General features: G+C 49.0%; 1 protein-coding gene across 1 annotated transcript in view; it reads left to right on the plus strand.

Annotated features, from left to right (window-relative positions):
- The window catches only part of rtkna (rhotekin a), a 412,303-nt gene that overhangs the window by 180,467 nt on the left and 209,309 nt on the right, over positions 1-22,527 (plus strand). Inside the window, exon 6 of the mRNA XM_078204370.1 lies at positions 2,611-2,835. Coding sequence (XP_078060496.1) covers positions 2,611-2,835 — 225 coding nt within the window. The remainder of the gene's footprint in view (positions 1-2,610; positions 2,836-22,527) is intronic.

Genomic DNA, 22,527 nt, shown 5'->3' on the forward strand with positions numbered 1-22,527 from the left:
CTCGCATTCCAACCATTATTTTATAAATTGAGTTTGTGTCTTTTATATGCCCTGTTTGTGAACAGAATTCCCACTTCCCTGACGAAGGAGCAGCGCTCTGAAAGCTAGTGGCTTTTGCTACCAAATTAACCTATTGGACTTCAACCTGGTGCTGTGAGACTTCTTACTGTGTTTACCCCAGTCCAATGCCGGCATCTCCACATCTTGGTTATAGAAGACAGAGAGTAGCGGTGGAAGGGTATTTTTCAGAATGGAGATCTGTAGCTAGTGGTGTAGCCAGGTACACGGTACATACTCTTGCAATTCGGCCAATGTTGTCTACCTGATACGCTGCAAGAAAGGATGTCCCGAGGCATGGTACCTTTGGGAAACTATGCAGACGCTGCGACAACGGATGAATGAACACCGCTCGACAATCACCAGGCAAGACTGTTCTCTTCCTGTTGGGGAGCACTTCAGCGGTCACGGGCATTCGGCCTCTGATATTCGGGTAAGCGTTCTCCAAGGTGGCCTTCGCGACACACGATAGCGCAGAGTCGCTGAGCAGAAACTGACAGCCAAGTTCCGCACACACGAGGACGGCCTCAACCGGGATATTGGGTTCATGTCACACTATTTGTAACCCCCACAGAGTTTCACTGGCTGTCTTGTCTGGAGACAATACACATCTTTTTAGCCTGTCTTGATGCTCTCTCCACTCACATTGTTTTGTTTCTTAAAGACTTGATTAGTTGTAAGTATTCGCATTCCAACCATTATTCATGTAAATTGAGTCTGTGTCTTTATAAGCTCTGTTTGTGAACAGAATTCCCACTCACCTGAAGAAGGGGCTTAGAGCTCCGAAAGCTTGTGTGGCTTTTGCTACCAAATAAACCTGTTGGACTTTAACCTGGTGTTGTTAAACTTCTTGCTAGTGGTGTTACGCAGGGGTCAGTGCTGGGACCTCTGTTGCTTGTGGTATATATAAATGATCTGGAGGAAAATGTGGGTGGTCTGATTAGTAAGTTTGCAGATGACACGAAGATTGGTGGAGTTGCTGATCGTGCCGGGGATTGTCAGAGAGTGACTACCAAAGCACCAACTATTTCCAAGGCCACTTCCTTTCATACTCTGGGAGGTAGATTATCAGGCCCTGGTGATTTGTCAGCCTTTAACCTCATTAATTTCCCTATTACCATTTTCTTACTAACACTGATTTTCTTCAATTCCTAACTCTGACTAGACCCTTGGTTCTCTAACATTTCTGGGAGGTTATGGTGCCTCTTTTGAGAAGACAGAACCAAAGTTTGTGTTCAACTCTTCTGCCATTTCATGTTTTTTCAATGTCTCGCTCGGCCATGTCAGAGGGTTGGTTACGGTCAGCCACACTGAACACTGAACAAAGAACAATACAGCACAGGAACAGGCCCTTCGGCCCTCCAAGCCCGCGCCGCTCCCTGGTCCAAGCTAGACCATTCTTTTGTACCCCTCCATTCCCACCCCGTTCATATGGCTATCTAGATAAGTCTTAAATATTCCCAGTGTGTCTGCCTCCACCACCTTGCCCGGCAGCGCATTCCAGGCCCCCACCACCCTCTGTGTAAAATATGTCCTTCTGATATCCGTGTTAAACCTCCCTCCCCCCCGCACTCGCCTTGAACCTATGACCCCTCGTGAACGTCACCACCGACCTGGGGAAAAGCTTCCCACCGTTCACCCTATCTGTGCCTTTCATAATTTTATACACCTCTATTAGGTCACCCCTCATCCTCCGTCTTTCCAGTGAGAACAACCCCAGTTTACCCAATCTCTCCTCATAACTAAGCCCTTCCATACCAGGCAACATCCTGGTAAACCTCCTCTGCACTCTCTCTAAAGCCTCCATGTCCTTCCGGTAGTGTGGTGACCAGAACTGGGCGCAGTATTCCAAATGCGGCCGAACCAACGTTCTATACAACTGCAACATCAGACCCCAACTTTTATACTCTATGCCCCGTCCTATAAAGGCAAGCATGCCATATGCCTTCTTCACCACCTTCTCCACCTGTGACGTCACCTTCAAGGATCTGTGGACTTGCACACCCAGGTCCCTCTGCGTATCTACACCCTTTATGTTTCTGCCATTTATCGTATAGCTCCTCCCTACAATAGTTCTACCAAAATGCATCACTTCGCATTTATATGCTGTGGCTTTTGAGTCACATGCAGGCCAGACCAGGGCAAGGATGGCAGATTTCCTTCCCTACAGGACATTAGTGAACCAGGTGGGTTTTTACAACTCTTTTTTGCTGATAGTTTTATGGTCACTGGGACACAGAGTAGCTTTACAATTCCAGCTTTGTTAATTGATGCTACCTGCTGGCATGCTTGCGTTTGACCTCAAGTCCCGAGGAATTTAGCCTGGGCTTCTGGATCACTTGTTTAGTGACAATTCCACCGCATCACTGTCTATCTCAGTTGGTGTTCCTCCTCTGTCCCTGTCTGCATCTCTCTCTCTGCCTTATTCTCTCCTCCTTTCTGATTTTCTCCCTGTTTGATTTTTTTCTGTCACCCTTCCTTTGTCAATGGACATGATGTGCTTGGTGATTTGTGGGTGGTGCTGTTTTGTGATGGTATTATTTTCTGTTGTAGTTCCAGTGTTGGGCCTGATTTTGACATGAAGATGGAGATATACAGTTGTTGCGTAGAAGAGGATTTCTCAATTACCAGTGCTCCCAAAAAGCTCGCCTGCAAACTCAGCAGCTCGCTCGGACGCTCAGCAGGGAAGAAGATTCGCACCAGCCTTGAGAACACTGGAGAGAGTGCAACAGCCAATGGTGGTGCCAGTCCTCTCCTGCTGCCCGCTGCAGCAGTGCCGTATGTTCGTCATATAACCATAGAATACTTACAACACAAAACAAGGCTATTCGGTCCATCTAGTCACCATGGGCGGCACGGTGACACGGGGGTTAGCATTGCTGCCTCACAGCACCAGGGACCCGGGTTCAATTCTCAGCTTGGGTCACTGTCTGTGTGGAGTTTGCACGTTCTCCCCGTGTCTGCGTGGGTTTCCTTCCACAGTCCGAAAGATGTGCTGGTTAGGGTGCATTGACCGTGCTAAATTCTCCCTCAGTGTACCCGAACAGGTGTCGGAGTGTGGCGACTTGGGGATTTTCACAGTAATTTCATTGCATTGTTAATGTAAGCCTGCTTGTGGCACTAATAAAGAAACTTTAGTCTGTGCCAGCTCTCTGTAACAGTGACTCAGCTCGTTTTCAGGGGTAATTTTTTTGTGTCGTCGATGGAGACGGGAGAGGCGCCGGAGGATTGGAGGATTGTCGTCCGCAAATAGGAAGTTTGCGGACGACACGAAAATGGCTGGACTTGCAGATAGTGAGGAACATTGTCAGAGGCCACACAAGGATATAGATAGGCTGGAAATTTGGGCAAAGAAATGGCAGATGGCGTTCAATCCAGATAAATGCGAAGTGATGCATTTTGGTAGAACTAACGTAGCGGGGAGCTATACGATAAATGGCAGAACCATAAAGGGTGTAGATACGCAGAGGGACCTGGGTGTGCAAGTCCACAGATCCTTGAAGGTGACGTCACAGGTGGAGAAGGTGGTGAAGAAGGCATATGGCATGCTTGCCTTTATAGGACGGGGCATAGAGTATAAAAGTTGGGGTCTGATGATGCAGATGTATAGAACGTTGGTTCGGCCGCATTTGGAATACTGCACCCAGTTCTGGTCGCCACACTACCAGAAGGACGTGGAGGCTTCAGAGAGAGTACAGAGGAGGTTTACCAGGATGTTGCCTGGGATGGAAGGGCTTAGTTATGAGGAGAGATTGGGTAAACTGGGGTTGTTCTCATTGGAAAGACAGAGGATGAGGGGTGATCTAATAGGGGTGTGGAAAATTATGAAAGGCCCCGACACAACAAGTACTCCTGCTTGAGTACTGCTGGGGGGGACAGCCCGACTGGGGGAAGCAGCAGTGGCCGTGTCTCCGGAGTGGAGTCCGGCCCTGTAACTCAGAGGGCTAAGGAAAAGAGGAGGAAGGCAGCGTTAATCGGGGATTCGACAGTAAGGGGGTCGGACAGGCGTTTTTGCGGACGCAGGCGGGAGTCTCGGATGGTGGTCTGCCTCCCTGGGGCCGGGATCCAGGATGTCGCTAGTCGCGTCCCGGAAATCCTGAGGGGGGAGGGAGAGGAGCCAGAGGTAGCGGTACATATTGGTACCGCTGATGTGGGAAGGAAGGGGGAAGGAGTCATGAAAAGAGAGTACAGGGAATTAGGGAGACAGCTGAGAAGGAGGAAAGCAAAGGTAGTAATCTCAGGATTGCTGCCTGTGCCACGGGAAGGTGAGGGCAGGAATGGAGTGAGGTGGAGGATGAATGTGTGGCTGAGGGACTGGTGCAGGGGTCAGGGATTCAGGTTCCTGGACCATTGGGACCTCTTTAGGGGCAGGTGTGACCTGAACACAAAAATTGGGTGGCACCTGAATCCCAGGGGGACCAATATCCTGGCGGCAAGGTTGGCTAAGGCAACTGGGGAGAGTTTAAACTAGATAGGTTGGGGGGAGGGGATCGAGACGAGGTGACTGGGAGCAAGGAAGTTAGCTCACAAACAGAGAAGGGTTATAGACGGTGCAAGAGGGAGGATGGACGGGGGATAGAGAAGGGGAGAGCTCAGACCAAAGGATTGAGATGTGTTTACTTTAATGCCAGGAGTATAGTGAATAAAGGGGATGAGCTCAGAGCGTGGATCGATGCCTGGAAGTGTGATGTGGTGGCCATTACGGAGACTTGGATGTCTCAGGGACAGGACTGGATACTACAGGTGCCGGGATTCAGATGTTTCAGGAAGGACAGGGAGGGAGGCAAGAGAGGGGGTGGAGTGGCACTGCTGATCAGGGATAGTGTCACAGCTGTAGAAAAGGTGTATGCTGTGGAGGGATTGTCTACAGAGTCTCTGTGGGTGGAAGTTCGGAGTGGGAAGGGGTCGATCACTTTGCTGGGAGTTTTCTATAGGCCGCCCAAAAGTGACAGGGAGGTGGAGGAGCAGATCATAGAATCATAGAAACCCTACAGTGCAGAAGGAGGCCATTCGGCCCATCGAGTCTGCACCGACCACAATCCCACGCAGGCCGTACCCCCACATATTTACCCGCTAATCCCTCCAACCTACGCATCTCAGGACTCTAAGGGGCAATTTTTAACCTGGCCAATCAACCTAACCCGCACATCTTTGGACTGTGGGAGGAAACCGGAGCACCTGGAGGAAACAGATCCTGGAGAGTTGCAATAATAGCAGAGTTGTTGTGATGGGAGACTTTAATTTCCCAAACATAGATTGGAATATCCCTAGGGTAAGGGGATTGGGTGGGGAGGAGTTTGTTAGGTGTGTTCAGGAAGGTTTCCTGACACAGCATGTGGACACGCCGACAAGAGGAGAGGCTGTACTTGATCTGATACTGACCAATGAGCCTGGACAGGTGTCAGATCTCTCAGTGGGAGAGCATCTTGGGGATAGCGATCATAACTTTATCTCCTTTATGCTTGCATTGGAAAAAGAGAGGATCAGGCAAGTTAGGAAAGCGTTTATATGGAGTAAGGGGAAATATGAAGACATAAGGCAGCAAATTAGAGGAGTAAATTGGAAGGAGGTATTCTCGGGGAAATGTACTGAAGAGAGGTGGCAGTTTTTCAAGGAATGTCTATCTAGAGTTCTACAGGAGAACGTTCCGAGCAGACAGGGAGGAGTTGGTAGGTTAATGGAACCGTGGTGCATGAAAGCTGTGCGGGACCTAGTCGAGAAGAAAAGGAAAGCGTACAAAAGGTTCAGAGAGCTTGGCGAAGATAGGGATCTAGATGAGTATACGGCTTGTAGGAAGGGACTAAAGAAGGAAATTAGGAGAGCCAGAAGGTGTCACGAGAAGGCCTTGGCAGGTAGGATTAAGAAAAACCCGAAGGCGTTCTATAAATATGTGAAGAGCAAAAGGATGAAACGTGAAGGAATAGGGCCTATAAAAGGTGAAGGCGGGAAAATCTGTACGGAACCAGTAGAAATGGCAGAGGAGCTTAATGAGTATTTTGCCTCGGTTTTCACAGAGGAGAAGGACCTGGGTGGATGTACTGTGGGCTTGCGGTGATCTGAAAAGATTGAATATGTGGACTTTAACAAAGAGGTTGTGCTGGAATCTTTGAATGGCATCAAGATAGATAAGTCGCCGGGTCCGGATGGGATGTACCCCAGGTTACTGTGGGAGGCGAGGGAAGAGATTGCAGAGCCTCTGGCGATGATCTTTGCGTCGTCGATGGAGATGGGAGAGGTGCCGGAGGATTGGAGGATTGCGGATGTGGTTCCTATTTTCAAGAAGGGGAATAGGGATAGCCCAGGAAATTACCGACCGGTGAGTCTAACCTCAGTGGTTGGTAAGCTGATGGAGAAGATCCTGAGGGACAAGATTTATGAGCATTTAGAGAGGTTTAGTATGCTCATGAATACTCAGCATGGCTTTGTCAAAGGCAGATCGTGCCTTACGAGCCTGGTGGAGTTCTTCAAAAATGTGATTGAACATATTGACGAAGGTAAAGCGGTAGATGTGGTTTATATGGATTTTAGCAAGGCATTCGATAAGGTCCCCCATGCAAGGCTTCTAGAAAAAGTGAGAGGGCATGGGATCCAAGGGGCTGCTGCCCTGTGGATCCAGAACTGGCTTGCCCAAAGGAGGCAGAGAGTGGGTATAGATGGGTCTTTTTCTAAATGGAGGTCGGTCACCAGTGGTGTGCCCCAGGGATCTGTTCTGGGACCCTTGCTGTTTGTCATTTTCATAAATGATCTGGATGAGGAAGTGGAGGGATGGGTTGGTAAGTGTGCCAAAGGTACGAAGGTTGGTGGGGTTGTGGATAGTCTGGAGGGATATCAAAAGTTACAGAGGGACATAGATAGGATGCAAGACTGGGCGGAGAAGTGGCAGATGGACTTCAACCCAGATAAATGCGTCGTGGTCCATTTTGGCAGGTGAAATGGGATGAAGGAGTACAATATAAAGGGAAAGACACTTCGTCGTGCAGAGGATCAGAAGGACCTTGGGGTCCGGGTTCATAGGACTCTAAAATCGGCCCCGCAGGTGGAGGAGGTGGTTAAGAAGGCGTATGGTGTGCTGGCCTTTATCAATCGAGGGATTGAGTTGAGGAGTCCGGGGATAATGATGCAGCTATATAAGACCCTCGTCAGACACCACTTGGAGTACTGTGCTCAGTTCTGGTCGCCTCATTACAGGAAGGATGTGGGAAAGATTGAAAGGGTGCAGAGGAGATTTACAAGGATGTTGCCTGGATTGAGTGGCATGCCTTATGAGGATAGGCTGAGGGAGCTCGGACTTTTCTCCTTGGAGCGATTTAGGATGAGAGGAGACCTAATAGAGGTGTATAAGATGTTGAGAGGCATAGTTCGAGTTATGATTGCTATCCCCAAGATGCTCTCCCACTGACAGATGTTCGAGGTAGGTTCTTTACTCAGAAAGTAGTAAGGGCGTGGAATGCCCTGCCTGCAGCAGTGGTGGACTCGTCAACGTTGAGAGCGTTCAAGTGGTTTTTGGATAAACACATGGATGATATTGGAATAGTGTAGATTAGAGGGGCTTTAGATTGGTACCACTGGTCGGCGCAACATCGAGGGCCGAAGGGCCTGTACTGTGCTGTAATGTTCTATGTTCTATGTTCTATGTTCTATCTGAATCTCGGCACCTGGAGTATCCAGTCCTGACCCTGAGACATCCAGGTCTCCGTAATGGCCACCACATCACACTTCCAGGCATCGATCCAAGCTCTGCGCTCATCCCCTTTATTCACTATACTCCTGGCATTAAAGTAAACACATCTCAATCCTTTGGTCTGAGCTCTTCCCTTCTCTATCCCCAGTCCATCCTCCCTCTTGCACCGTCTATAACCCTTCTCTGTTTGCGAGCTAACTTCCTCGCTCCCAGTCACCTCATCTCGATCCCCTCCCCCCAACCTATCCAGTTTAAAGTCTCCCCAGTAGCCTTAGCCAACCTTCCCGCCAGGATATTGGTCCCCCTGGGATTCAAGTGCCACCCGTTTTTTGTGTACAGGTCACACCTGCCCCTAAAGAGGTCCCAATGGTCCAGGAACCTGAATCCCTGCCCTCAGCACCAGTCCCTCAGCCACACATTCATCCTCCACCTCACTCCATTCCTGCCCTGACCTTCCCGTGGCACAGGCAGCAATCCTGAGATTACTACCTTTGCTTTCCTCCTTCTCAGCTGTCTCCCTCATTCCCTAGACTCTCTTTTCATGACCCCTTCCTTCCCACATCAGCGGTACCAATATGTACCGCTACCTCTGGCTCCTCTCCCTCCCCCCTCAGGATTTCTGGGAGTCGACCAGAGACATCCTGGATCCCGGCCCCAGGGAGGCAGACCACCATCCGAGACTCCTGCCTGCCTCCACAAAAACGCCTGTCCGACCCCCTTACTGTCGAATCCCCGATTAACACTGCCTTCCTCCCCATTTCCTTAGCCCTCTGAGTTACAGGGCCGGACTCCACTCCGGAGACACGGCCACTGCTGCTTCCCCCCAGGCGGGCTGTCCCCCCCAGCAGTACATAAGAACATAAGAACATAAGAAATAGGAGCAGAAGTAGGCCATCTAGCCCCTCGAGCCTGCCCCGCCATTCAATAAGATCATGGCTGATCTGACGTGGATCAGTACCACTTACCCGCCTGATCCCCATAACCCTTAATTCCCTTACCGATCAGGAATCCATCCATCCGCGCTTTAAACATATTCAGCGAGGTAGCCTCCACCACCTCAGTGGGCAGAGAATTCCAGAGATTCACCACCCTCTGGGAGAAGAAGTACCTCCTCAACTCTGTCTTAAACCGACCCCCCTTTATTTTGAGGCTGTGTCCTCTAGTTTTAACTTCCTTACTAAGTGGAAAGAATCTCTCCGCCTCCACCCTATCCAGCCCCCGCATTATCTTATAAGTCTCCATAAGATCCCCCCTCATCCTTCTAAACTCCAACGAGTACAAACCCAATCTCCTCAGCCTCTCCTCATAATCCAAACCCCTCATCTCCGGTATCAACCTGGTGAACCTTCTCTGCACTCCCTCCAATGCCAATATATCCTTCCTCATATAAGGGGACCAATACTGCACACAGTATTCCAGCTGCGGCCTCACCAATGCCCTGTACAGGTGCATCAAGACATCCCTGCTTTTATATTCTATCCCCCTCGCAATATAGGCCAACATCCCATTTGCCTTCTTGATCACCTGTTGTACCTGCAGACTGGGCTTTTGCGTCTCATGCACAAGGACCCCCAGGTCCCTTTGCACGGTAGCATGTTTTAATTTGTTTCCATTGAGATAGTAATCCCATTTGTTATTATTTTCTCCAAAGTGTATAACCTCGCATTTATCAACGTTATACTCCATTTGCCATATCCTCACCCACTCACTCAGCTTGTCCAAATCTCTCTGCAGATCTTCTCCGTCCTCCACACGATTCACTTTTCCACTTATCTTTGTGTCGTCTGCAAACTTCGTTACCCTACACTCCGTCCCCTCCTCCAGATCATCTATATAAATGGTGAATAGTTGCGGCCCGAGTACCGATCCCTGCGGCACGCCACTAGTTACCTTCCTCCAACCGGAAAAACACCCATTTATTCCGACTCTTTGCTTCCTGTCGGATAGCCAGTCCCCAATCCACTTTAACACACTACCCCCAACTCCGTGTGCCCTAATCTTCTTCAGCAGCCTTTTATGGGGCACCTTATCAAACGCCTTTTGGAAATCCAAAAACACCGCATCCACCGGTTCTCCTCCATCAACCGCCCTCGTCACATCTTCATAAAAATCCAACATGTTCGTCAAGCACGACTTTCCCCTCATGAATCCATGCTGCGTCTGATTGATCGAACCATTTCTATCCAGATGCCCTGCTATCTCCTCTTTAATAATGGATTCCAGCATTTTCCCTACTACAGACGTTAAGCTGACCGGCCTATAGTTACCCGCCTTTTGTCTCCTTCCTTTTTTAAACAGCGGCGTAACATTAGCCGTTTTCCAATCAACCGGCACTACCCCAGAATGCAACGAGTTTTGAGAAATAATCACTAACGCATCCACTATTACCTCTGACATTTCTTTCAATACCCTGGGATGCATTCCATCCGGACCCGGGGACTTGTCCACCTTCAGTCCCATTAGTCTACCCAGCACTGCCTCTCTGGTAACATTAATTGTATTAAGTATTTCTCCTGCTGCCCACTCTCTATCGTTAATATTTGGCAAACTATTTGTGTCCTCCACCGTGAAGACCGACACAAAAAACTTATTTAAAGACTCAGCCATATCCTCATTTCCCACTATTAACTCCCCCCTCTCGTCCTCCAAGGGTCCAACATTCACTCTAGCCACTCTATTCCTTTTTATATATTTATAAAAACTTTTACTATCATTTTTTATATTAATTGCTAGCCTAGCTTCATAGTCTATCCTTCCTTTCTTTATCGCTTTCTTAGTCTCTCTTTGTTGTTTCTTAAATTTTTCCCAATCACTTGTTTCTCCACTATTTTTGGCCACTCTGTACGCATCTGATTTTATTTTAATACTCTCCTTTATTTCCTTCGTTATCCACGGCTGGTTCTCCCTTTTCTTACAATCCTTGTTTTTTGCTGGAATATATTTTTGCTGAGAACTGAAAAGGATCTCCTTAAAAATCCTCCACTGTTCCTCAGCTATCCTACCTGCCAGCCTGCTCTCCCAGTCTACCTTAGCCAATTCATCCCTCATCCTATCATATTTCCCTCTGTTCAAACAGAGGACACTGGTTTGGGACCAAACTTTCTCCTCTTCCATCTGAATCAGAAATTCGACCATATTGTGGTCACTAGACCCAAGAGGGTCCTTCACAATAAGATCCTTAATTCTACCCACCTCGTTACACAATACCAGATCCAAAATAGCTCGTTCCCTCGTCGGTTCCGTAACATGCTGTTCAAGGAAACTATCCCGACAGCATTCTAAGAACTCTTCCTCCATTCCACCCTTACCGACGTGAGTCTGCCAGTCAATGTGCATGTTGAAGTCCCCCATGATTATTGCCGTTCCGTTTTTACACGCATCCCTGCTCTGCTTGTTTATAGCCCTCCCTACCTCAACATTATTATTTTGGGGCCTATATACCACACCTACTAGTGTCTTTCTCCCTCTACTATTCCTCATCTCTACCCATAATGATTCCACGTTATGTTCCTCAGAGCCTATGTCATCCCTCAGTACTACCCTGATATTATCTCTTATTAATAGCGCGACCCCACCACCTTTTCCTTCCTGTCTATTCTTCCTAAACGCCTGATACCCCTGGATATTCATCTCCCAGTCCTGGTCACCTTTCAGCCACGTTTCTGTAATGGCCACTAGATCGTACCCACTTGTGCTGATTTGCACCATCAACTCATTTACCTTGTTCCGAATGCTTCGTGCATTCAGGCAAAGTGTCCTTATTCCAGCTTTTATCTGGACCCGCTTTGATGAGTCGCGAACACCCTCTCCCTCTACTCCCTTATCTAAATTACCGCCTTCATTCACTTGCACCCTCTCCTCTACCATTAATTTTGTAATTCCCCTTACCCCTGCATCCTCCCCCCCATCAATTAGTTCCTTGATCCTAGTCAACTCTTCTAGCTCCCCTCCCCCCAACCTATCTAGTTTAAATTCTCCCCAGTAGCCTTAGCCAACCTACCGGCCAGGATATTGGTCCCCCTGTGATTCAAGTTCCACCCGTTTTTTGTATACAGATCACCCCTGCCCCTAAAGAGGTCCCAATGGTCCAGGAACCTGAATCCCTGCCCCCTGCACCAGTCCCTCAGCCACACATTCATCTTCCACCTCACTCCATTCCTGCCCTCACCTTCCCATGGCACAGGCAGTAACCCTGAGATTACTACCTTTGCTTTCCTCTTTCTCAGCTGTCTCCCTAATTCCCTGTACTCCCTTTTCATGACCCCTTCTCCCTTCCTCCCCACATCAGCGGTACCAATATGTACCGCTACCTCAGGCTCCTCTCCCTCCCACCTCAGGATTTCCGGGACGCGACTAGTGACATCCTGGATCCCGGCCCCAGGGAGGCAGACCACCATGCGAGACTCCCGCCTACCTCCGCAGAAACGCCTGTCTGTCCCCTTCACCATCGAGTCCCCGATTAATACCGCCTTCCTCCTCTTTTCCTTAGCCCTCTGAGTTACAGGGCTGGACTCCACTGCGGAGACACGGCCACTGCTGCTTCCCCCAGGCGGGCTGTCCCCCCCAGCAGTACTCAAGCAGGAGTACTTGTTGTGCAGGGGCACATCCACCGGGGTGCTCTCAAGCACCCGAGCTTTACCCCTCCTGGCTGTCAACCACTTGGCCTCCACCCGTGGCCCGTGTGACCACCTGATGATAGCTCTTGTCTATCACCTCCTCATTCTCCCTTAACAGCCTAAGATCCTCGAGCTGCAGTTCCAGCTCCTTAACACGGTCCCTCAGGAACCGCAGCTCGACACACCCCTCACAGATGTGGATGTCCGGGAGGCCAGGTGCCTCCAGGACCTCCCAGATCCTACACTGGGAACAACACACTGGCTTCACACTCATATTTGACCCTTTATTCCAAGGTACACAGAGATAAGTAAATGAGAATTAAAAACTCACCCCTGCTCGCCCTGTCCCACGAAGCCCTGTGAGCCAAAGCCCTTTAAGAAGCTATTGGATAGGCACATGGAGTACTTCGGGATGATAGGGAGGAAATAGCTTGATCTGGGTTTCAGACAAAGCTCGGCACAACATCGTGGGCCGAAGGGCCTGGTCTGTGCTGTACTGTTCTATGCTCTATGTTCTATGTTCTAACTCACACTCTGCTTCCCACACACTTCGCTGCCCGCTCCCGACGCTGCCCGCTGTACACTGCGGCCTGCTTTTTAAACCTCCTGCGCACTTTTAAAAAAACTACACGCCTTCTCAGATTGCCCCACGGGCGGCCTACTTCCGCTTTTCTAAAACGAGCCTAAACTTCTAAAAACCCGAACACTCGAAAACCCGTGAAAAAGTAAGTTTAAAAAATCACTGTCTTCCCCTCTTTAGCTGTACTCGCAAAACGCTCCTCTCTCCCCTGCTCCGGTGGAACAAAGAGGACGCTGCCCCCACTTAACTTCCTTTTATATTAAATGTTAGGGGGATGTTTTTCACACAGAGGGTGGTGGGCGAGTGGAATCGGCTGCCGTCAGTGGTGGTGGAGGTGAACTCAATAAGGTCTTTTAAGAGACTCCTGGATGAGTACACGGAGCTTAATAGGATGGAGGGTTATAGGTAGGCCTAAAACATAAGAACATAAGAAATAGGAGCAGGAGTAGGCCATCTGGCCCTTCGAGCCTGCCCCGCCATTCAACAAGATCATGGCTGATCTAAAAGGTAGGGATATGTTCGGCACAATTTGTGGGGCCGAAGGGCCTGTTTGTGCTGTAGTTAGAAACATAGAAACATAGAAAACTACAGCACAAAACAGGCCCTTCGGCCCCACAAGTTGTGCCGAACATATCCCTTCCTTTTAGGCCTACCTATAACCCTCCTTCCTATTAAGTCCCACGTACTCATCCAGGAGTCTCTTAAAAGACCCTATTGAGTTTGCCTCCACCACCACTGACGACAGCCGATTCCACTCGCCCACCACCCTCTGTGTGAAAAACATACCCCTAACATTTCCCCTGTACCTACCCCCCAGCACCTTAAACCTGTGTCCTCTTGTAGCAGCCATTTCCACCCTGGGAAAAAGCCTCTGAGAGTCCACCCGATCTATGCCTCTCAACATCTTATATACCTCTATTAGGTCTCCTCTCATCCTACGTCTCTCCAAGGAGAAAAGACCGAGCTTCCTCAGACTATCCTCATAAGGCATGCCTCTCAATCCAGGCAACATCCTTGTAAATCTCCTCTGCACCCTTTCAATCTTTTCCACATCCGTCCTGTAATGAGGCGACCAGAACTGAGCACAGTACTCCAAGTGGGGTCTGACGAGGGTCTTTTATAGCTTTTCTATGTTTCTAATTCGAAATGGACAGCAAATGCTGGCTTTGCAGAAATGTTCACTTTGCAGGAAAGGAAAAATGTTCCCTTGTCCCAGCACTTCCCATTCTCTATCAAATAATTATCCAATTCTCTCACGAAAGTTCTGCTCTGCCCCACATTTTATTTAAATCTGGTTTTTGATCATTCTACCAATGGAAGTGGTTTCTCCCTCTCAACTCTGGCCAGATCCTCATCATCTCTGTCCAATCCCCTCCTTTGGGAAAGTAAATTGTCCAATCTCCTCCCAAAGGTAGGGGAGGCTAAAACTAGAGGGCATAGGTTTAAGGTTTAAGGGGAGGGGTACAAAAGGGTGCAGAGGGGCAATTTTTTCACACAGAGGATGGTGAGTGTCTGGAACAAGCTGCCAGAGGTAGTTGTCGAGGCGGGTACAATTTTATCTTTTAAAAAGCATTTAGGTAGTTACATGGGTACAGAGGGACATGGGCCAAATGTGGGCAATTGGGATTAGTTTAGGGATTTTTTTAAAAAAGGGGCGGCATGGACAAGTTGGACCGAAGGGCCTGTTTCCATGCTGTAAACCTCTATGACTCTATGACCCATGTAACTGTCTAAATGCTTTTTAAAAGACAAAATTGTACCTGCCTCTACTATTCCCTCTGACAGTTTGTTCCAGACACTCACCACCCTCTGTGTGAAAAAATTGCCCCTCTGGACACATTTGTATCAAACTATAGCCGGATTAGGCAGGAATTGGTGGACGTTGATTGGGAGAGGATGTTCGAGGGTAAGTCCACGTCTGGCATGTGGGAGTCTTTGAAGGAACAGTTGATAATACTGCAGGATAGGCATAGAACATAGAAAGTCACAGCACAAACAGGCCCTTCGGCCCACAAGTTGCGCCGATCACATCCCCACCTCTAGGCCTATCTATAGCCCTCAATCCCATTAAATCCCATGTACTCATCCAGAAGTCTCTTAAAAGACCCCAACGAGTTTGCCTCCACCACCACCGACGTCAGCCGATTCCACTCACCCACCACCCTCTGAGTGAAAAACTTACCCCTGACATCCCCCCTGTACCTACCCCCCAGCACCTTAAACCTGTGTCCTCTCGTAGCAACCATTTCAGCCCTTGGAAATAGCCTCTGAGAGTCCACCCTATCCAGACCCCTCAACATCTTGTAAACCTCTATCAGGTCACCTCTCATCCTTCGTCTCTCCAGGGAGAAGAGACCAAGCTCCCTCAACCTATCCTCATAAGGCATGCCCCCCAATCCAGGCAACATCCTTGTAAATCTCCTCTGCACCCTTTCAATGGCTTCAACATCTTTCCTGTAATGAGGTGACCAGAACTGCGCGCAGTACTCCAAGTGGGGTCTAACCAGGGTCCTATAAAGCTGCAGCATTATCTCCCGACTCCTAAACTCAATCCCTCGATTAATGAAGGCTAGTACGCCATACGCCTTCTTGACCGCATCCTCCACCTGCGAGGCCGATTTAAGAGTCCTATGGACCCGGACCCCAAGGTCCTTCTGATCCTCTACACTGCTAAGAATGGTACCCTTCATTTTATACTGCTGCTCCATCCCATTGGATCTGCCAAAATGGATCACTACACACTTATCCGGGTTGAAGTCCATCTGCCACTTCTCCGCCCAGTCTTGCATTCTATCTATGTCTCGCTGCAACTTCTGACATCCCTCCAAACTATCCACAACACCACCTACCTTGGTGTCGTCAGCAAACTTACCAACCCATCCCTCCACTTCCTCATCCAGGTCATTTATGAAAATGACAAACAGCAAGGGTCCCAGAACAGATCCCTGGGGCACTCCACTGGTCACTGACCTCCATGCAGAGAAAGACCCCTCCACAGCCACTCTCTGCCTTCTGCAGGCAAGCCAGTTCTGGATCCACAAGGCAACAGCCCCTTGGATCCCATGCCCTCTCACTTTCTCAAGAAGCCTTGCATGGGGGACCTTATCGAACGCTTTGCTGAAGTCCATATAGAACATAGAACATAGAACATTACAGCGCAGAACAGGCCCTTCGGCCCACGATGTTGCACCGACCAGTTAAAAAAAAACTGTGACCCTCCAACCTAAACCAATTTCTTTTCGTCCATGAACCTATCTACGGATCTCTTAAACGCCCCCAAACTAGGCGCATTTACTACTGATGCTGGCAGGGCATTCCAATCCCTCACCACCCTCTGGGTAAAGAACCTACCCCTGACATCGGTTCTATAACTACCCCCCCTCAATTTAAAGCCATGCCCCCTCGTGCTGGATTTCTCCATCAGAGGAAAAAGGCTATCACTATCCACCCTATCTAAACCTCTAATCATCTTATATGTTTCAATAAGATCCCCTCTTAGCCGCCGCCTTTCCAGCGAAAACAATCCCAAATCCCTCAGCCTCTCCTCATAGGATCTCCCCTCCATACCAGGCAACATCCTGGTAAACCTCCTCTGCACCCTCTCCAAAGCCTCCACATCCTTCCTGTAATGTGGGGACCAGAACTGCACACAGTACTCCAAGTGCGGCCGCACCAGAGTTGTGTACAGTTGCAACATAACGCTACGACTCCTAAATTCAATCCCCCTACCAATAAACGCCAAGACACCATATGCCTTCTTAACAACCTTATCTACTTGATTCCCAACTTTCAGGGATCTATGCACACATACACCTAGATCCCTCTGCTCCTCCACACTATTCAAAGTCCTCCCGTTAGCCCTATACTCAACACATCTGTTATTCCTACCAAAGTGAATTACCTCACACTTCTATAGACCACATCCACCGCTCTTCCTTCGTCAATGTGCTTGGTCACATTTTCAAAGAACTCAACCAGGCTCGTAAGGCACGACCTGCCCCTGACAAAGCCGTGCTGACTACTTTTGATCATACTAAACTTCTCTAGATGATCATAAATCCTGTCTCTCAGGATCCTCTCCATCAACTTACCAACCACTGAGGTTAGACTCACCGGTCGGTAATTTCCCGGGCTGTCCCTGTTCCCTTTCTTGAATATAGGGACCACATCCGCAATCCTCCAATCCTCCGGAACCTCTCCCGTCTCCATCGACGATGCAAAGATCATCGCCAAAGGCTCCGCAATCTCCTCCCTCGCCTCCCACAGTAACCTGGGGTACATCCCATCCGGTCCCGGCGACTTACCAACCTTGATGCCATTCAATAGTTCCAACACATCCTCTTTCTTTATGTCCACATGCTCGATCCTTTCTGTCCTCCGCAATCCAGCAGTACAACCACCCAGATCCCTTTCCACCGTGAATACCGAGGTAAAGTATTCATTAAGCACCTCCGCCATTTCTAACGGTTCCGCACAAACTTTTCCCCCTTCACCTTTTAAGGGTCCTATGCCTTCACATCTCATCCTTTTACTCTTGACATATTTGTAGAAAGCCTTGGGATTCTCCTTAATCTTACCCGCCAAGGTCTTCTCATGACCCCTTCTCGCTCTCCTAATTTCCTTCTTAAGCTCCTTCCTACATCGCGTATACTCCTCTAAATCCTTAACACCTCCTAGCTCTCTGAACCTTCTGTACGCCTCTCTTTTCTTATTTACCAGGTTCATCACAACCTTCGTGCACCACGGTTCCCGTACCCTACCAACACCCCCCTGTCTCATCGGAACGTTGTCATGCAGAGCTCCAGACAAACATTCCTTGAAAATCCTCCACTTTCCTTCGGTACTTTTCCCCAAGAATGCCTCCTTCCAATTTACCCGTCTAATTTCCTCCCTGATGACACTGTATTTCCCTTTACTCCAGAGAAACACTTTCCTAGCCTGCCTGACCCTATCTCTTTCCAATGCTATCGTGAAGGAGATAGAATTATGATCGCTATCCCCAAGATGTTCACCCACCGAGAGATCCTCCACCTGTCCAGGTTCATTAGCCAGCACCAGATCAAGAACAGCCTCTCCTCTAGTAGGCTTATCCACATACTGTGTCAGGAAACTCTCCTGGACACACCTAACAAACTCCTCTCCATCCAAACCCCTAGCCCTAGGGATATTCCAATCTATGTTTGGGAAATTAAAATCTCCCATCACGACAACTCTGTTATTCCTACATCTCTCCAGGATCTGTTTCCCCATCTGCTCCTCAACATCTCTGTTACTATTGGGCGGCCTATAGAAAACACCCAGCAAAGTTACCGACCCCTTCCTATTCCTAACCTCCACCCACAGAGATTCCGTAGTCAGTCCCTCCACGGCGTCCACCTTCTCTACAGCCGTGACACTATCCCTGATCAACAGTGCCACTCCCCCCCCTCTCTTGCCTCCCTCCCTGTCCTTCCTGAAACATCTAAAACCTGGCACCTGAAGCACCCAGTCCTGTCCCTGAGACATCCAAGTCTCCGTAATGGCCACCACATCACAATTCGAAGCAGCAATCCACGCTCCAAGCTCATCCACTTTATTCACTACACTCCTGGCATTAAAATAGACACATCTCAGACCTTCAGCCTGAGCACTTCCCTTCTCCCTCACTCGTCTAACCTCCCTCTTACCCTGTCTACATTCCTTATCTATTTGCGAGCTAACCTCCTCGCTCTCAGTCCCCTCATTTCGATTCCCTCCCCCCAACCTTTCTAGTTTAAAGTCTCTCCAGTAGCCTTAGCCAACCTTCCCGCCAGGATATTGGTCCCCCTGGGATTCAAGTGCCACCCGTCTTTTTTAAACAGGTCACACCTGCCCCTAAAGAGGTCCCAATGATCCAAGTACCCAAATCCTTGTCCCTTGCTCCAGTCCCTCAGCCACGCATTAATTCTCCACCGATTCCTGTTCTCACTCTCCCGCGGCACAGGCAGCAATCCCGAGATTACTACCTTTGCATTCCTCTTTCTCAGCTGTCTACCCAACTCCCTATATTCTCTTTTCATGACCCCTTCCCTCTTCCTACCGATGTCAGCAGTACCTATATGCATCACGACCTTGGGCTCCTCTCCCTCCCCCTTCAGGATTTCTGGGACTCGACCAGAGACATCCCGGACCCCTGCACCAGGGAGGCAAACCACCATCCGAGAGTCCCGTCTGTGTCCGCAAAAACGCCTATCTGACCCTCTCACCGTAGAGTCCCCAATTAGCACTACCCTCCTTTCCTTACCCCTTTGCACTACTGGGCCAGGCTCAGCTCCAGAGACACTGCCACCGCTGCTTCCCCCAGGTGGGCTGTCCACCCCAGTAGTACTCAGACAGGAGTACTTATTATTAAGGGGCACATCCACCGGGGTGCTCACCATCACCCGAGCTTTCTCCTTCCTCACTGTTACCCAGTTACCCTCCTCCCGTGGTCCCGGTGTGACCACCTGCCGATAGCTCCTGTCAATGACCTCCTCACTATCCCTAACCCGGCGAAGGTCCTCGAGCTGCAATTCCAGTTCCCTAACATGGTCCCTTAGGAACCGCAGCTCAACACACCCAGCACAGATATGGTCGTCCGGGAGGCTAGGAGCCTCCAGGACCTCCCACATCCTACATTGGGAACAACATACTGGCCTGACAGTCATAATTGCCCTTTTAAACACAGGGAAAAAAGTGAATGAAGATTATTCCTCTCTGTTCCAAATTATTTCTACCAAGGTACCCGGAGAAAAGTAACTTATAAATAAAATTTTTTAAAAATAAGAAACTCACCCCTGCTCGCCCTTTCTGCCTAAGCCCGATGAGCCAAAGCCCCTCAGTTCTCACTCAGCTCCGTCTCACTCCGCTGCCCGCTCCCAACGCTGCCCGCTAGATAGTGGGACCTGCCTTTTAAACCTCCTGTGCACTAAAAAAAAAACTCAAGAGACCCTTCCCAGTAAACCCCGCGGCCACTGCCGGTTGCGCGCCAAAATTTAAAACTAAATTAAATAAATAAATAACACCCGCGGAAAAGTACTTAAAACTAATTCTTACCCCAAAAATCCTGTCACCAGTCACAGCTCTGCCTTTCTCCACAGCAACAAGAGGCATGTGCCTGTAAAAAGGAAATATAGGAAAGGTAGGATTCGAGAGCCGTGGATAACCAGGGAAATTGAGGATCTGATAGAACAAAGAACAAAGAACAGTACAGCACAGGAAACAGGCCCTTCGGCCCTCCAAGCCTGTGCCGCTCCTTGGTCCAACTAGACCAATCGTTTGTATCCCTCCATTCCCAGGCTGCTCATGTGACTATCCAGGTAAGTCTTAAACGATGTCAGCGTGCCTGCCTGCACCACCCTACTTGGCAGCGCATTCCAGGCCCCCACCACCCTCTGTGTAAAAAACATCCCTCTGATATCTGAGTTATACCTCGCCCCTCTCACCTTGAGCCCGTGACCCCTCGTGATCGTCACCTCCGACCTGGGAAAAAGCTTCCCACTGTTCACCCTATCTATACCCTTCATAATCTTGTACACCTCTATTAGATCTCCCCTCATTCTCTGTCTTTCCAAGGAGAACAACCCCAGTCTACCCAATCTCTCCCATAGCTAAGACCCTCCATACCAGGCAACATCCTGGTAAACCTTCTCTGCACTCTCTCCAATGCCTCCACGTCCTTCTGGTAGTGCGGCGACCAGAACTGGACGCAGTATTCCAAATGTGGCCTAACCAGCGTTCTATACAGCTGCATCATCAGACTCCAGCTTTTATACTCTATACCCCGTCCTATAAAGGCAAGCATACCATATGCCTTCTTCACCACCTTCTCCACCTGTGTTGCTACCTTCAAGGATTTGTGGACTTGCACACCTAGGTCCCTCTGTGTTTCTATACTCCTGATGACTCTGCCATTTATTGTATAACTCCTCCCTACATTATTTCTTCCAAAATGCATCACTTCGCATTTATCCGGATTAAATTCCATCTGCCACCTCTCCGCCCAATTTTCCAGCCTATCTATATCCTGCTGTATTGCCCGACAATGCTCTTCGCTATCCGCAATTCCAGCCATCTTCGTGTCATCCGCAAACTTGCTGATTACACCAGTTACACCTTGTTCCAAATCATTTATGTATATCACAAATAGCAGAGGTCCCAGTACAGAGCCCTGCGGAACACCACTGGTCACAGATCTCCAGCCGGAAAAAGACCCTTCGACCACTACCCTCTGTCTCCTATGGCCAAGCCAGTTCTCCACCCATCGAGCCACTTCTCCTTGTATCCCATGAGCCTTAACCTTCTTAACCAACCTGCCATGTGGGACTTTGTCAAATGCCTTACTGAAATCCATATAGACGACATCCACGGCCCTTCCTTCATCAACCGTTTTTGTCACTTCCTCAAAAAACTCCACCAAATTTGTAAGGCACGACCTCCCTCTTACAAAACCATGCTGTCTGTCACTAATGAGATTGTTCCGTTCTAAATGCACATACATCCTGTCTCTAAGAATCCTCTCCAACAACTTCCCTACCACGGACGTCAAGCTCACCGGCCTATAATTTCCTGGGTTATCCCTGCTACCCTTCTTAAACAACGGGACCACATTCGCTATCCTCCAATCCTCAGGGACCTCACCTGTGTCAAAAGAAGCGACAAAGATTTCCGTCAGAGGCCCAGCAATTTCACCTCTCGTCTCCCTGAGCAGTCGAGGATAGATGCCATCAGGCCCTGGGGCTTTGTCAGTTTTAATGTTCCCTAAAAAACCTAACACTTCCTCTCTTGTAATGGAGATTTTCTCTAACGGGTCAACACCTCCCTCCGAGACACTCCCGGTTAACACGCCCCTCTCCTTCGTGAATACCGATGCAAAGTATTCATTTAGGATCTCCCCTATTCCCTTGGGTTCTAAGCATAATTCCCCTCCTTTGTCCCTGAGAGGTCCGATTTTCTCCCTGACAACTCTTTTGTTCCTAACGTATGAATAGAATGCCTTAGGATTCTCCTTAATCCTGCCTGCCAAGAACATCTCGTGACCTCTTTTTGCCCTTCTAACTCCCCGTTTGAGATCTTTCCTACTCTCTCTGTATTCCTCCAGAGCTCCATCTGTTTTTAGTTGCCTGGACTTAACGTACGCCTCCCTTTTCATTTTAATCAGATCCTCAATTTCCCTGGTTATCCACGGCTCTGAAATGAAAAGGGACGTACGTTAAGTCCAGGCAACTGAAAACAGATGGAGCTCTGGAGGAATACAGAGAGAGTAGGAAAGAACTCAAACGGGGAGTTAGAAGGGCAAAAAGAGGTCACGAAATGTTCTTGGCAGACAGGATTAAGGAGAATCCTAAGGCATTCTATTCATACGTTAGGAACAAAAGAGTTGTCAGGGAGAAAATCGGACCTCTCAGGGACAAAGGAGGGGAATTATGCTTAGAACCCAAGGGAATAGGGGAGATCCTAAATGAATACTTTGCATCGGTATTCACGAAGGAGAGGGACGTGTTAACTGGGAGTGTCTCGGAGGGAGGTGTTGACCCGTGAGAGAAAATCTCCATTACAAGGGAGGAAGTGTGAGGTTTTTTAGGGAACATTAAAAC

The sequence above is a fragment of the Mustelus asterias genome, unplaced genomic scaffold, assembly GCF_964213995.1.
Source record: "Mustelus asterias unplaced genomic scaffold, sMusAst1.hap1.1 HAP1_SCAFFOLD_315, whole genome shotgun sequence".
In the NCBI taxonomy this organism is placed as follows: Eukaryota; Metazoa; Chordata; class Chondrichthyes; order Carcharhiniformes; family Triakidae; genus Mustelus; species Mustelus asterias.